Source organism: Globicephala melas, chromosome 20 (assembly GCF_963455315.2).
Source record: "Globicephala melas chromosome 20, mGloMel1.2, whole genome shotgun sequence".
NCBI classification, from domain to species: Eukaryota; Metazoa; Chordata; class Mammalia; order Artiodactyla; family Delphinidae; genus Globicephala; species Globicephala melas.
Genome location: NC_083333.1, coordinates 14,961,641 through 14,976,678, shown reverse-complemented (window position 1 = coordinate 14,976,678; position 15,038 = coordinate 14,961,641). Strand labels below are relative to the sequence as shown.

The window sequence follows — 15,038 nt, the reverse complement described above, 5'->3', positions numbered from 1 at the left end:
GCCAGAGCAGCTACCCTTTGGGTTCCTGCACCTCCTTTTTATGTTTTCTATTTCCTGTTGGATACCAGGCTCTTTGCTCCCACTTTTCTAATTGTTGGTAGCACCCTTTTCCCTGCCATTTTGTTGCTTCTAAAATGTTTTCAGCTAAGAAGCCAAATAAGAAAACTTGTTTGGCCTGTGACTAAAGTAATGGATGGGAGGGTCCAAGTAAGGGAACCCAGTATTTTTCAGAGTCAGGAGTAGGATACTCCTCTCCTTCTCCTTGGTTATGAATCTTCACTCTCTGGTTAAAGTATTTTTTTACATTATAAAATCATTATAACAGGACTCTAGAGAACAATTTCTCTAGACGACTCAAATAGTACCACTAATAATAAGAGTAATATTATCCAATATTTATTTCAGTTTCCAAAGTGTTTCTTATCAGGGAGGTAGTACAGCCTAATGGTTAAGAGCACAGGCTCTGAAGTCGGACTGTCTGGGTTCAAACCCTGGTCCACCACACTTGCTGTGTAGCCTCAAGTAGCTTATTTAACTTCTCTGTGCCTTGGTTTTCTCATCTATAACATGGGGGTTATACAAATACTTTCCAAGGTTGTACAAGATTAAATCATTTAAAAACGTGTAAAAGTCTAATCTCAGGTTAGCGCCTGACACATCCTGGTGAATGTTTGATAATATCAGTTATTATTATTACTATTATCAGTGTAGTTATAGTAGTAGTAAGAGTGGGCAGACCTGATAATCTGATCAGTCACTGGACTCAAGGCTTGCAAGTAAGTGTAGAGGTAGATATGTTCAGTAGCAAAACAGTGTTAGGATGTGAACCAGCCAGGCATGTGAAGTCTGCTTATGACCGCTGCCGGGTGTGAACGTGACGGTGCCAGGCCATGACAGTGCCAGGTTATGACATTGTGTGGCTTGATGGTGGCTGAGGTGTCATGGAGTCAAGATGAAGTTAGTGTTTTGCTGGAGTTGCCTCTTGAGAGCTGACTGTTAAAACAGGGAACTTAAGGGGCTTCCCTGGTGGCACAGTGGTTGAGAATCTGCCTACTAATGCAGGGGACACGGGTTCGAGCCCTGGTCTGGGAGGATCCCACATGCTGCGGAGCAACTGGGCCCGTGAGCCACAACTACTGAGCCTGCGCGTCCGGAGCCTGTGCTCCGCAACAAGAGAGGCTGTGATGGTGAGAGGCCCGCGCACCGCGATAAAGAGGGGCCCCCGCTTGCCACAACTAGAGAAAGCCCTCACACAGAAACGAAGACCCAACACCGAAAAAAAATAAATTAATTAATAAAACTCCTACCCCCAACATCTAAAAAAAAAAAACAAAAAAACAGGGAACTTAGTAAGCTGGTGGTTCAACACAGCCATTATTTAAAAACATAAATTAGATAAACTTACAAGTAAGTAAATTATATTAAAAACTAAGGTAATGAATATTCAAAACTCATCATGTGAAAATTATGTGACTACATTTTACCATTATCTGTGCTCTTGAGGTTATGTCCACCTACTGAATCTGCAGAGCAGAAATAGGATGCATGGTGCTCTGCTGTGCTTCTCTTCCCAACTCCATGTTCACGGACATGGTGGGGGTCGCCTGAAATTGGTCATGGTGGGAGTAATTACACATCAGAAACTGGTACACACACAGACCAGGGCTTGATTTGTTTCGCTGATTGTGTAGACTTAAGAAAACAATTAAATTTAAAAGTGTATCGTGTCTATAACTGCTCACATTGTGAAGAGCAGAAGAAAATCGGAGTGTTCTTTCTCAAACAGAAGATGCTCACATCACTGACAAACTACTTGTTCTAATACAAGTCTCCATCACTTCAGTTTGTCTTGTTATCTAGGCGGGAAAGACAGTCAATTGCTAGATTGGGACCGAAGGTGTGAAACTTTTACCAGCCCAGCGGGGGATGAAGCCCAGAGGCTGATTTGACAGAGGTGAAATCTCCCTGTCGCTGAGGGGGAGATGAGGGATGACCTTAACTTCCATCCACAAGCTTCAGGCGCTAACCTGCTGTGAGAGGTAGAGACAGTGCAGCCCCCCACTAGCATGAGGAGCTGGCTGGATCCCAACCCTGGAAGAGCTGGCAAAGTGGTGCAGAAAGAAGGTGGGGAGTGAGCTGTTGTCTCACATGGGAACTGGGGAAAGCACAGTGCTGGCAGCACCACGCGTTGACTCTCTGTGGTTCACACTGAGCAGGGGCCACAGAAGGACCAGACCAGGTTCACTTTCAGGTATAAGCTTGGCTTATAACTTTCCAATCTGCAAACAGCCCATAGGCCGAGCTCCTCGTTTTTAGTGGACTGTGCATTCTAGGGGTGGTGATGCACGTGGTCTCACGTGGGAAAGCCCGGGCGGAGGGACAGAGAGTGGGGCAAGGCTGTTACACTGTGAGGGGTGAGAGCAGGGCTCCTCCCCAGCCCTGTCACTCCCTTCCTTTTGTTGGGAGGTTGGCTTGGGCACTTCTTCAAAAGGAGGCTGTTTCTAGGGTTAATGTGATGAGTGTTTCTATATAAAAGGAGAACTGACAGTAGGTGAAGGTCAAGGAGAAAGTGGGTTGCGAGGGGGAAACATCTTATGCAGTGAGCCCTGGACCCTGAAGCCACACCCTGAGGACCCATGTCCCCTCGGGAGCCCAACGTGTAAACTCCCAGTGAAATGCACGCTCCATGTGGCCAGCAAACTGGGTGTGCCACACCAGCCTTGCCACTTGATGGTGACCTTGGGCAACTACATACTTTTTCCTGAGCCTCGGTTTCCCCATCTATGAGGTATGAGGGGTGAATAAAATGATCTCTAGAGGAACATCCACTGCCAGAAGTCTACAAGCCCATGGAAATCTTCCAATGGGTTTTCTGTTTTCTTTGTCATCAAGGTGCTGACCTGTACTGTGTTGAAATCCCGCCCCGGGGGAATTTAGCAGGCCAGGGAGGCACTTAGGGAGAAAGGATGGGAAAGGGGACCTTGCTAAGGTGCTGGAAAGTGGGACACAGAAGGGAGGGGAGAGGAGAGAAGGGGAGTGGGAGGGGAAGGAACAGTGCTGCCGCTGGGAGTCAAGCCTGGGAGGTGCCTGACTTCTGCTCCAGCTCCAGCTCCCGTAGAAGGAGTGGACACTCAGACACCCCACCCCCTCCTCCACTCCCCCTGGGCCCCTTATGTAAGCAGCTCCTTGCAGGAAACCGCTCTCAGCAAGAAGCCCCTTTTCCTGTCACTTGAGCAAATCGATTGCAACTAACTTTTAAACCAGGCGCCCACATGCTCTGCTCACCTGTGACCCAAGAACAGCTTTCAAATCTTTTAATCATACAATGCCTTGCCTAACCCCTCAGTTCTTCCCTTAGATCAAAGAAGTAGAAGTGGAGAATAAGTAATTAACAGATGACCAGATCTCTTCCCTGGCTTCCCCTTCAGTCATCTCACAAGTAAACTGTGTGACCAAACTGTGTGAACAGATAACACCTAGAGGAAGATCACAAGGCACCGACAAGCCTGCACGCGGCGGGGCATGGCGAGGACTCTGACCCCCATCTCAGTGATTAACTGAGATGACTTCTGTCTGTCTCTCTAAAAAGTTTCACGGCTGAGCAGACTCTTGGGAGATGGTTTTTGGAGGACGCTGAGGCCACCATCTCCTCAGATTGCCACATTCTGATTAAAGGCACCTTTTTCTTCTGTTGACACCATTTGCAAGTATGTAATTGATTTTGTGAGCAGTGAGCAGCGGGACCGATTCACATGATTTATTGATGTATTCCGTAACTGACCCTGCAGCATCGCCGACGTGGTGTAGTAGTTGAACGGCACGTTTTTCACCAGGTATTCCTCGGCGTCCAGGCTGGCCAGCCTCGCTCCCACCAGCACCGACTTGCCGGTGCCCGCGGTCCCTACCAGCATGACTGGCCGCCGCCGAGCCAGGAGCCGCTCCAGGAAGTAGCACACTCGGATGGTCTCGCTCGTGTGCACCAAGCAGGCCTGGAGTGGGAACAGGATGAGTGTGCCGGGGGCTCATGGGAGAAACAGATGCTGGCAGAGTGTTCCGGAGCATTTCAGGGGAGGGAATTCCTCTGGGGTCGGGGAGCTCACTACCCCGGGGAGGAGGGCCCCCCTAATACCCAGTGAGACCCTCCTACTAACTCATGCTCTGGGTAGAGAGCAGGCCCTTCCTCCTCTGCCAGCGCTGTCTGCCTCCCTGTGGCCTCTCTTTTAGAATCTTCTGCCCTGGCCGTCCTCTCCTCCAAGGATGTGGGGGTCTGGTAATTAAGTTACCTAGGCTTTGGGAGATCTTGTGACTTCATTGCGCCTATAATTTCCTCTGAAAAGACAAGTAGCTGGGGATGACTAATTCCTAGTGAGGTTAAACCTTTCAGACATCCATAAGGGGCTGCCGCTAGAGCCACTGCAGATCCTGGGGACACTGCATGTCCTTGGTCACTCAGCCACACTCACCTGCAAAGGCATCTCAGGGTCAAATTCAAACTGGGGGATGAGCTTGGACCAAGGCTCGAATTTCTTGGTCTCTGGGTCTATGTAATAGTCAAAGATGGTTCCTTGGGAGGGAAACTTGACTATTTTGAACTCGGTCAGCCACCATTTGCTGAACTCTGCCCGGTCGTCCACGAGCTGCCAAAACAAAGCAGGTCAGGAGTCAAGGCTCTGCAGAGCACAAGAAGCCTGGGGAGGCTGCCCTGCATCGGGCAGAAGGTCAGGACCGGGAGCAAAGAGGGCTCCTGCTTATCCCCCGAGGATCGACCCCGACAAGGCCCTGCTAAGCAGGGGCTTCCCTTGAGCATGTACATGTGCCCCTGCTTGACCAGGTGGCTGGGTCGCCCTGGCATTATGCATCTCAGAGCACTGGCAGGTGGAGGGTGAGGGAGGGAGGTGTTAAGAACACAGAGGAGAGTAGGAGCCTATGGCCCCAAGATGGGCAAGTGCAGCCAAGATCTCCTGAAGAGACAGATCCACCCCAGTCCCCCTAGACTCCCAAGGCTCTGAGCAACGACCAGGACAGCAGTCAGGGATGGAAGGAATAAAATGGTGGCTGTTGACACGTGGGCGCACAGGATGGTGCGGTGAGAAGAGCCTCAGCTGGGGAGTCGTGCACATAACCACTGACAAATCACATCTTTCCATGCCTCCGTTTTCTCATCTGATTCTAGGAAAGGGTATTTCTAAATTTCTTTCAAGAGCTAAAATTCTAAAAATCTAGGAGAAGTAGAGACAAAGGTATACAGGTCTTTCTGACGGGAGGAATAGGTAGCACTATATATGCATACATGTTAGATCATGAGCCCCTAAGGATGGGGCTGTGCACCCGTGTACTCAAGCTAGTGAGTCCAAACTGAAACACAACACACAAAAAAACATCCCAAACATACCCGCTGCTACTGGCAACTCTCTAGGGGAGCAAACCCATTCTTTGAGCACACAGACCTAGGAAAAATCCTAAAAAGGGAAGAGGTCCAGATTGGGCATTTTAGGAAATGTTCCTGGGGAGGAGGACAGACCACGGAGCTGGGCGCATGGCAATGAATCTGGACTTGGAAGAAATGGCACTCATTTCGCTGTCTATTAGGTAAATAGAATTGAATTCTTTTGCCTTAAAAAGAGAATGGAAATAGGCCTTAATGACAGATTTGTTTGCTGTTCTTATTCTGATCTGAATTCAGATTGAGAGGACACTATCTTCTCAATATTTGTTCTCTGCAATCAGAAGCCTTAGGAAAAAAATCTCCATTTTTGACTCATGGATAAAATTCTTTTTTTTTCCTCTGTGTAATTCTTTATTAAAAATACTGCTGTGCACATAGAAACTGAAAGCAGGATTAAAGGTGAATAACCCAGACTGGGATCATGACATTAGAATTTAACATTCTGGTGCTTTTGGGGGAAGTTGTTGACATCCAAATCACAGAACCAAGGTCAAAGCAAAATACAAAGGTACCCTAAAAAATATTTACAATGAAGTAAATATACTAACAGAATTTAAAATAGGTACAAAAAATTAAAATGACCAACATTACATGACTTCAAGGGTTGTCCTTTCTGTGCTTTTATCTGTCATAACAGGAAGGTGTGGGAAGTTTATACCCTTAATTTGAGTACTCTCAGATATTAAAATCTTCCTATGAATTAAAAAGACTAACTTTTGGATAATCTCTTAAATGGAATTACACTATGGAAAAGAGCGCTTCCCTCCCCAAAACACCACGGCAGAACTAAGAGTGCCATTGAAAACCATTCCCAATGAAAACTAAATGAAAAAACAAATCTTAACATATATGTATTACCTGACACCAATTGTTTTCTGGCTGACAATATTTACTCATGAAAACATATTAGTTGTCTACCTTTGGATAAAATTCTTGAAGACCTTTTAACTTCCTAATGAAAACCATCTTTTAAGTTTATATGGAGAATCCAAGACAAAGACCATCTCTAGAAAGAAGGAGGTTGGGTGCACCTTCTTTCCTCACTCCCAGTTCCACCTTGAGCTACCCTGTCAGTTTCTCAGCCAAGCCATTAGCTGGGCTACACCAACACTGTCTGGCTTCCTGTAATCTGGTGCTTGACCTCACCGTCTACTGTAATTGGACACTGGAAAGACAAGGTCACCTCTGCTGAGTCATCCCATTTCTCAGTTTGACTCTTTGAGTGACTCGTCAGCAATGACCTCAATGAAGAGGCCCCTTCTGTACCCCATCTCCTTAAGGTTGTGACAATTCTCTGGTCCCTTTCCTGCACTAAGTCTGTACTGGCACACAGTGTGGTACAACGTAGCAGAGTTTGGAACACAATATCACCTCATTTGGTCTTCACAATGCTCTAAGTCATCCTGGCTACTGAAAATTACTCCTATTTTATGTATGAAAACACAAAAGCTCAAAGGTTACACCTCTGGCAGCAAATGGCAGAATTGGGAGTTGAACCCAGGTTCTCAGTTGCCCAATCCGGTGCTCTCTTGAGAGATCATTTACTTCTGAGAGATAATTCTCTGGGATTGCTGCAAAGTATTTAGCCAGGATCCACCCCTCCCTTTTTTATTAGAACTTCTACCCAAGTATGGGCTGTATTTTGTATTATATTCTGCTTCGCTTTAATAACAGCTTTTTAAACATAAGCACCATTGGTGTTCCTGATGCAAATATTTTGGCCAACTTCATACTTTTTGATTTACAGCACTATTTTGTGTTGGGCTTGAATGCAGGCTGTGTGGGGGGCTTGGACAGTCCCTGCTGCTAAAAGCTTTCTCCCGTGTTCTCTCCTCACGTGCCAGCACAGCCGCCAACAGCTCCATGTGCTCCAGAGCCCGCGGCGCCTGGAGGGATGCTTTCTCCCGGGCTTTTAAAAAGAATTGAGTGGATTTAAATTTTTCTACACGGAGATAGAAAAATTGACCAAGAGTCTTTATCCTGATACCCCACTGCCTGCTCAGCACCAGCGTGAGACAGAAGCCCAGCGGTGGTTGCTGTCTGACATTTCAGCAGGCGAAAGGTCAGGGACTGCATTTGAGGGAAAGCCACAACCTCTGCGCTCCGGATCTCTGCGCATTCATCGAGGCTCCCGTCCATCCTGGTGGATGCATTGGCTCCTTGCCTCAAAGGGGGAATGTGGAGCTGGGAAAGAAGCAGTCCATGGAGAAGCTCCAAGGGCCGCAGAACAGACTGCATGAAATTCTCAGCTGTCAAACTCCCAGTGCAGGCATCCTCCTGCCCTCGGAGCATCCCCCTTCCCCGCCAGCGTCTAGCTCCGGAGAGGAAGATGGAGAAAGGCACACCTCCAGGGGCTTCTGAGAGCTGCTTTCTGAATTGTGAGCACCAAGAACATGTAGGGGGTAATGGGAGGTAGGATGAATGTTATAATCAGAGCCCGTGAAAACACAGAATAAACTGATTGTTAATTCTAAATTAATTGTTAATTCTTCCAGCTCACCTTCGTTTTGGATTCTTAGAACATGGTTTGCCCTGGGAGGCTGAAATTTTTACCTTTTTATTTGGAAAAGCCCATAATCAACCCAGACCAGAAAGAGTAAATGATAACTCTCCAACACTTGAAGCTTGGTTTGATCCCCTGTTGTGAGAAAGGCACCAGATATTTGCTATGAAACTGAATATCTGTGGTAGGAGAACCTTAATAATAAACACTATTCTAAGAGCTTTACACGTGGGCAATTAGAACAGCATCCCTTCATTTAATGCTTACAAACATCCTAGGAACTGGGTACCACTATCATCACTCTCATCTCCTTTGCACACACGGGGAGAGCAAGGCGGAGAGAGGTTAAATTACTTGTCCAGGGTCCCCAGGTAATAAGTGGCAGAGTTAGAATTCAAGTCCAGAGTCCATGTTCTCAGCCTCTATATGATACTGCCTGATAGCTAGTCAGTTCTAAAAGACTGGTCTGCCTAACCTCCAATATGTTGTTTCTAGGTAAAGTACCTTTTATTTGGAGGAAACTAAGTAAAGAAAAGGTTGGGAATACACAAGGCTTAGAGAATAGGATGTCAAGACACCCCCAAACAGCATGAAGCTACAGCAGCCAACACCATGAGATGAATACTACTTCGGTTTCCTATCCCTAGATGTCAATTAGCCTTTGGTCTAACCTTCTATGGACAGCTCTGCGTTTCAGGGGTATGAAGATGTGATGGTTGGTACAGAGTGGTACCTGCCTGTTCTGGAAAGTTTTTAAGAAGCCTAAAGGGATTCCCCCTACTCAAGCTTCTACAACACAGCATCACTCCACCTACAAAACACACATCACCTTGCAAAATAAGGTACTTATACCTCCAGTTTTTCAAACTCAATCAGCAACTGTCCAAGAAATTAGGGATACATTCACTAACTCAAAAAACAACAGCACAAAACATAGCCCAATCTCACCTGTCTCACTACCTGAAGCCCTCCTAAGGGGACTGATGCCTTTAGCAGAACAAGGGAGAGATAACTAAGTAGTTTGATGCTTCTGTGTTAATTCTGACTTTAGCTGTTCTGTCTTCCAAATCTTTGCTGGTTAGCGTGGGTGTTAGCCTCAGCACACCCTCTTACCTGATCTTGGACCATTGCTCCGCCAAAAGCCCAGATGGCAGCAAACACAAAATAAAGCTCGTAGGTTTCCTTGGGGCAGTCTGCAGGGATGTCCTCATCGGTCAGCAGACACTCGAGAAGGTGGCACAGCATCTGAACCATGCTCTGCTCTGGGATTGGAATTATCTTCTTAAATCTGCAGAGAGAGACACAGATATGCTCTAAAACACTGGATTTTTCCATCCTAGAGGCATTGTTGGACAGCTATGGAATCCTGTTGGTGTCTGTGGACTCACAATTTGACAAGTTCATGCAGTTTTGCAGCAGCAAAAACTTTGGTATTATAGAGGCCCATGGTGCTACTTAAGCTTTTGTTTTCATCAGCTGTTTGGGGGTCTGCTCCCTTTGCAAAGAAGGAAGGGACAGGAGCCCTCCTGAGATGATCCCTTTTCTCATCTTCCTTTCCTCTGATGCCCTCCCCCCCTTCCCTTCTCTGAACATTGAGGACGCCCCCCTGCCGCGACCCCCGCTCCAGTCCTTGAGGAATGTAGGAAGCTGCAACAGAACGAGTAAATATCTCACAGTGCCACTGTTTCAATTGGCAAAAATCACCTACAGAGCCAAGGTGGGTGCAATTCTGAGACTGTTCCTCCACTTCTCCAGCTCAGAGGAGTGCCCTCAATTCAAACACATTGAAAATGTTTTCTCTGGGGCTAGAGTCTTGCCTGGGGGAGGCAGAGTGGGCCAGGACAGAGGTGATTTACATGACTAAGTTCTCTCTTTCATAAATATAGCTCTGTGACTATGTCTTGACCTGAACGTGTACTTTCCATCTTGGTTTAGAGGTCTTGGCTGAAAGGCAGGTAACCAGAGATACACAAAGGTGCACCTACACCCAAGGGAGCAGGAACACACAGACAGACACACAGACACACGCACACGGCACTCTCATCCCACCAGGCGTACACATGGAGTGCACCACGGACCCACATACTCAACCCCTCCTGCCCTCGTCATCACCTCCCGGGGAGGATGAGCTCACAGGCCACACAGAGGCAGGCTCCACTGTTATAAGATGAACGACACCATCAACAGCCATCTTAGAAGTCACATGCCAGCACTGGGCCTCGGAGTTGCCTGGCGTCCCATCCTCTTCAGTGTTCTGTGTTGTGTTGGTTCTGAGTCTGGCTGCAGTCCTTACCACAATGCTGTGAAGTGGTCTAAGAGTCTAGGCATTACGTCCATGAGTAACGAAGACACTCAGTGCTTGGGAGGCTTTCCTTCATTTCTTCAATGCATATTTGTAACAGAATGTCAGCATGGAACTGCCCCAGGCTCAGTTTTGGATGAGGTGCTGACACAATACAGGCCAACTACTCTTCCAATTCCAAACTGAGATTCCAGACAACCTGGCCTCTGGTGCTCTCAAGGATTTATAGCCGTGGTCCCAAACCTTTTTGGCACCAGGGACTGGTTTTATGGAAGACAATTTTTCCCCAGATGGGGGCAGGGGATGGCTCAGGCGGTAATGCGGGTGATGGGGAGAGATGGGGAGCGCAGATGAAGCTTCGCTGGCTTATCTGCCACTCACCTCCTGCTGTGCGGCCCGGTTCCTAATAGGCTGCGGACCGGTAGCGGTCTGTGGCCTGGGGGTTGGGGACTCCTGGTTTATAGGATCAAAGTGGTAGATGCTGAAGGGGCTAGAAATGAGCACACAGGACTTTGGGGAGGGCTCTGGGTGTGCAACGAGTGTCCCTCCTACAGGGAAGGCAGGTGCTCATCCTGAACAGAGACCCTCAGAAAGGGGCTCCCCTAGGACCCAGGCTTGGAAATCCCTGGGGAGACCTGCTAACCTTGCAGTGCAGGGCCAGAGGGTGCTCGCTGGGGCACTAACCCTGGGGTGCAGGTGTGGCCGTGAGCGTGTGGGCTTGTTTAGATGCTGGTGAAGGGGTCCAACCTGGAGGGTTGTGTGAGGAGCTGTACTCGACTACCTGATGGAGAGGCATCTACTTGCTTCAAGGGAAGGCATATTGGGGATCTCCAGGGATGGGAGGGGTCCAAGCGACCCACAAAGGCTTCCAAAGAGTCATTTCCAAACCTGCCACAGCTGGGTAAATGAGGTCACACCAGGTCCATCATTAAGGCCTTTCCTGCCCATCACTCTCTTCCCTGCGTCCCCCCCTTCAACCTTGAGGGGTGAGAAGCTACAGCTGGTAAGGGGGCGACTGGTAGAATAAGGACAGAAGTCAAGAACACTGTCCTTTCTCACTGTAGGTGGAGGGCTATGTGGGCAGTGGGAGAGTTTGTATGTTTTTTCAATTTTCACTGCCTCTTTTTAAATTTTTCGCACGTGCATGTGCACGTGTGTGTGTGTGAGATTGTGTGACTAGAAGTGATGAGATGCTTTTTTATTACTGAAGAAGGACCAGTAAAATCAGCAATGTTGACCTAGATTTCATCCAGGGGCAGAAGGAGAACATAAAATGTTTTTGAAGGAACAGTGGGAGACAAAATAAACTTGTTTATAATCACCCCTTACGAGCCCTGCTTGTTCAATATAAAAATTACTGTGTGTTGGCATTGCTTTGTCGTGACGGGGCCACAGAAAGCTGGCATTACAATACGGTGATGAATAAAATAGCAGTAGGACTTTGTAGTGAGTGTCTTGTCACTACCAGCTGAGGCACTGAGTGAGCACCATGGGACCTTGGCTCCCACATCTGCAGGATGGTCGGCCCTCATAAGGATATTGAGAATTACATGAAGGAAACCCAGAGCGGGCACCCTCAACCACAGCTATGGGTTTTTCCTTGTTAACCACGGGGCTCAGAGACTGGTGGTGGGGGGATGTTTCTCTGGATGGACTTAATACAGTCTTTAAAGTTTGTTTCAGAGGCTGTGCTTGCACACGAGCACACATGTGTACAGACAGACAGACAGGCACGCGCACACACACACACACACACGAGTTTGGTATCTCTTGTTCTAAATGCCCAGAGTGGGGAATGGCCTAATTTTTAGTTAAGGATAAATTGTACAAGTGTCTCAGCAAACCTTAAAGAATAGGGGATGCTATTTTCCTAAAACCTCCCCCTTTGTTACCACTTTAACTCTTTGCAGCCCTTGTCTATCTGAGACACTAACCACGATCGCCTGCTTCCAGACTCTTGCTGCCACGGCTGCTTTATCTCATTAGATCCCAGGGCCACAGAGCTCACAAGCCACAAGGGGTTAAAGGCTTTTTAAAGGCTTTATGAAAGTGCTGAAGTTTGGAAAAATAATTATTAACCCTGAAGTATAAAACTTACAAAATCAAAACTAATAAATGTTTAATATCTGAAAACATATCACTATGTCAACTATTCAACTGTGACTCAGTTTTTACTTACATAAAATTCGTTCTTAACACGGTGGATTTTGATGGGGGAGGGCGGGGCACATGAAGAAAGAGTGCCTCGGGTCATTTTGCCCTGGGAGTCACGTTGCCTTTACAGCACCAGATTCTGATGGTGCAACTGGGCTGAGGCTGAGTACCTGATTCGTTGAATGATGCGTCAAATGGCAAAGAAAGAGAATGTAAAACAAAAGCAGGTTCCAAACACCGGAACCCTTCTCTGCAGACACGTATTATATTCTTGCTATAATAAGTATCCTTTTGGTTAAGAGCAATTACTATTTTGTTTATGTGGTAAGTGGTCAGGGCTTGTTGCTTTTACTTTTGCAAACCCATTGGAGGAAGAGTGAAATCTTAGGGTCTAGAGGGCCAGGACTGGTCAAATGATGCATTATACCCAATCCTGTATCATCTAGTCCATGGAAGCCCACAGCCAGGAACAGGAAGTGGGCCCCTTGTGTTGCTGACAGATGTCATCTTCACCTCTAGGCCTGTTGATCTGGCCTGTGTCACGTGTAGGAGGGCCAGCTGCATGCCCTGCGAAGCAGAGGGTCTCAGGATTGCTGTCCATGCTACCACCACCCACGGCCTCCTCCAGACACACCCTGCAGCCCTCCAAAAGGTCCTTTACATCTCTCTCCTCTTCACTCACCTCGCTTCCTGCCTGAACTGACAACAGGCATCCCATCACCGTCCTAACGTGTGTTCCCCTCTGCCATCTGCCACACCCGGGGTGGGATGCCTAGGGACATCTGACTTTGGGGACAGGACAGAACATCAGCGGGACATCAGGTAAGAGCCAACAGGCTCTTTATTGCTTGTTACCTTCCTCACCCCTTGGCCTACCTGGTTCTGAGTGTGTCTAAGCAGGCTGGAAGATACTTGTCAAACAGAAAGGTTAGGTTGGCTCTCTCAGTCTGGGTCTCCCTCTTGTCGATCCAGCTGCTCACAGGAGGGTTCCACCCCAGGTCTGCAGGGTTGATGTACAGGATCCCTGGGAGCATAGAGGATACACTTTAGTGACATTTCCATAGACCTCAGGATATTCTTCATTCCAGAGAGTTATTTTCTCTGTTTAGAAAATGTACTGAAGGCTGGGCTTGAAAAGAACAGAAATCTGGTCGAGGTCTGAGAGGGCAAATGGGTTTGCTATTGGGATCAACTCCAACTGACTGATAATAGCTGATGGAAGGCAGTGTTGAGAAGGATCCTGAGGCCAAGTCTAGGCTCAGGAGGCAAGCAGGCTGTGATTGATTAGCAATACTTGTCATGGTGAGGAAGGGTGCAGATCGCATGGTGGCCCCTAAAAGGATGGAACCGTGTCCCACCCAGGAAAGTTAACATATAAAGTTATTATTTTCCACCAGGATGTGGTGAGAAATTGCAATGCTCAATCATCTTCATTAGCCTTCATGGAGGCTAGAACTGGCCTGAAAGTAGCCTAATTTGAGGCACTTATGTGCAGAGGACTGTTGTTCAGCTCAGGGGCCAATCCCTTCCCATTACCGTAACATTTCTGAATTGAGACGCTCACATGGTCCTGGCTGTAGAGCACTGGCTCACCTTCGTGGGTGTGGATTAGGGCTGAGATTCAGGCCGGGGTTTTGGATGATCAATGTCTGGCTCCTGTTTGGAGCTTCCTTCAGAGCCAGCAATGTCATATGTATCCCTAGAGGCACCCGTTTTCAACTGAGCAGTTGTGGTTTTTCCTTTCGTGGGCCATACCTGCTCTGGAGACAGTGGCTGGCGTGGCCATGCGCAGGTGGCTGATCTCAAAGAGGAGCCTCATTGTGGGATTCAGAGGGATCCTCTCGTTGCTCGCCAGGGTCAGCACCTGGACACAGGAGGAGGGACACGGCAGGTGGGGAGGAGTTAGGTCACATGGCCAGCTAGGGGGAGTTAGGCTATTATTCCTGATAGGAATTAGGATGATTATTTTCTTCTTTGTGATTATAAGTATTTTCTAAATTTTCTGCAACAATCCTGTCACTCTCCTTCTGTGGCCCCTTTACCTCCATCCCTGTTGTGTGCATTGAATCAGGAAAAAAGCTATCTAAAAAGTTTAAGTGGATGTCAATGATTTGAATGAACTAGACCATAATGAAAAAGTAGGATAATTAAAGGAAAAGGCTCAGGTTTCATACAACTCCTGTTTCTTTTGGAAGAGCACACACTTATTGTAATGATTGTGTAAACGTTGAAACCATTGTAAAACGTCTAGCCTAGATGTGCTTTATGAACAAGTTTAGAAACAGTTCCCAGCTTAACAGCCACTTTATTGGCATTCAGTTTTCATTGTTTATAAAAAATAAAACGTATTCTCCATGGATAAAGATTGGTCACCATTGAGGATGCATGACGGGCTCAGAATGTTTCTGATCTCAGTTTTAAAGATTTGAATAAATGATTTCAGATTCTTTTCAGCTCTAAATATTGAATTAACCTGTATGCAGAAGATTCTGAAGGAAATTACAACAATACTAAAAACATGTGAGTGATGGCAGTGCCACTGAACAAAGTGAAAGTTGCTCTATGGGATGAATCAGTTCTAAGACGTCTACCGAAGATACCGGTGAGTGAAATCAGGATCTTGAAGAGTTATC

At 47.2% G+C, this 15,038-nt stretch overlaps 1 protein-coding gene across 1 annotated transcript in view; it reads right to left on the bottom strand.

The window, feature by feature from the left end:
- DNAH9 (dynein axonemal heavy chain 9) overlaps positions 1-15,038 on the bottom strand; it is a 299,063-nt gene that overhangs the window by 143,024 nt on the left and 141,001 nt on the right. Inside the window, exons 34-38 of the mRNA XM_030861390.2 lie at positions 14,161-14,269; positions 13,282-13,429; positions 9,063-9,237; positions 4,464-4,637; positions 3,782-3,989 (exon numbers count right to left, since the gene is read on the bottom strand). Of these exons, the coding sequence (XP_030717250.2) occupies positions 3,782-3,989; positions 4,464-4,637; positions 9,063-9,237; positions 13,282-13,429; positions 14,161-14,269 (814 nt within the window). The remainder of the gene's footprint in view (positions 1-3,781; positions 3,990-4,463; positions 4,638-9,062; positions 9,238-13,281; positions 13,430-14,160; positions 14,270-15,038) is intronic.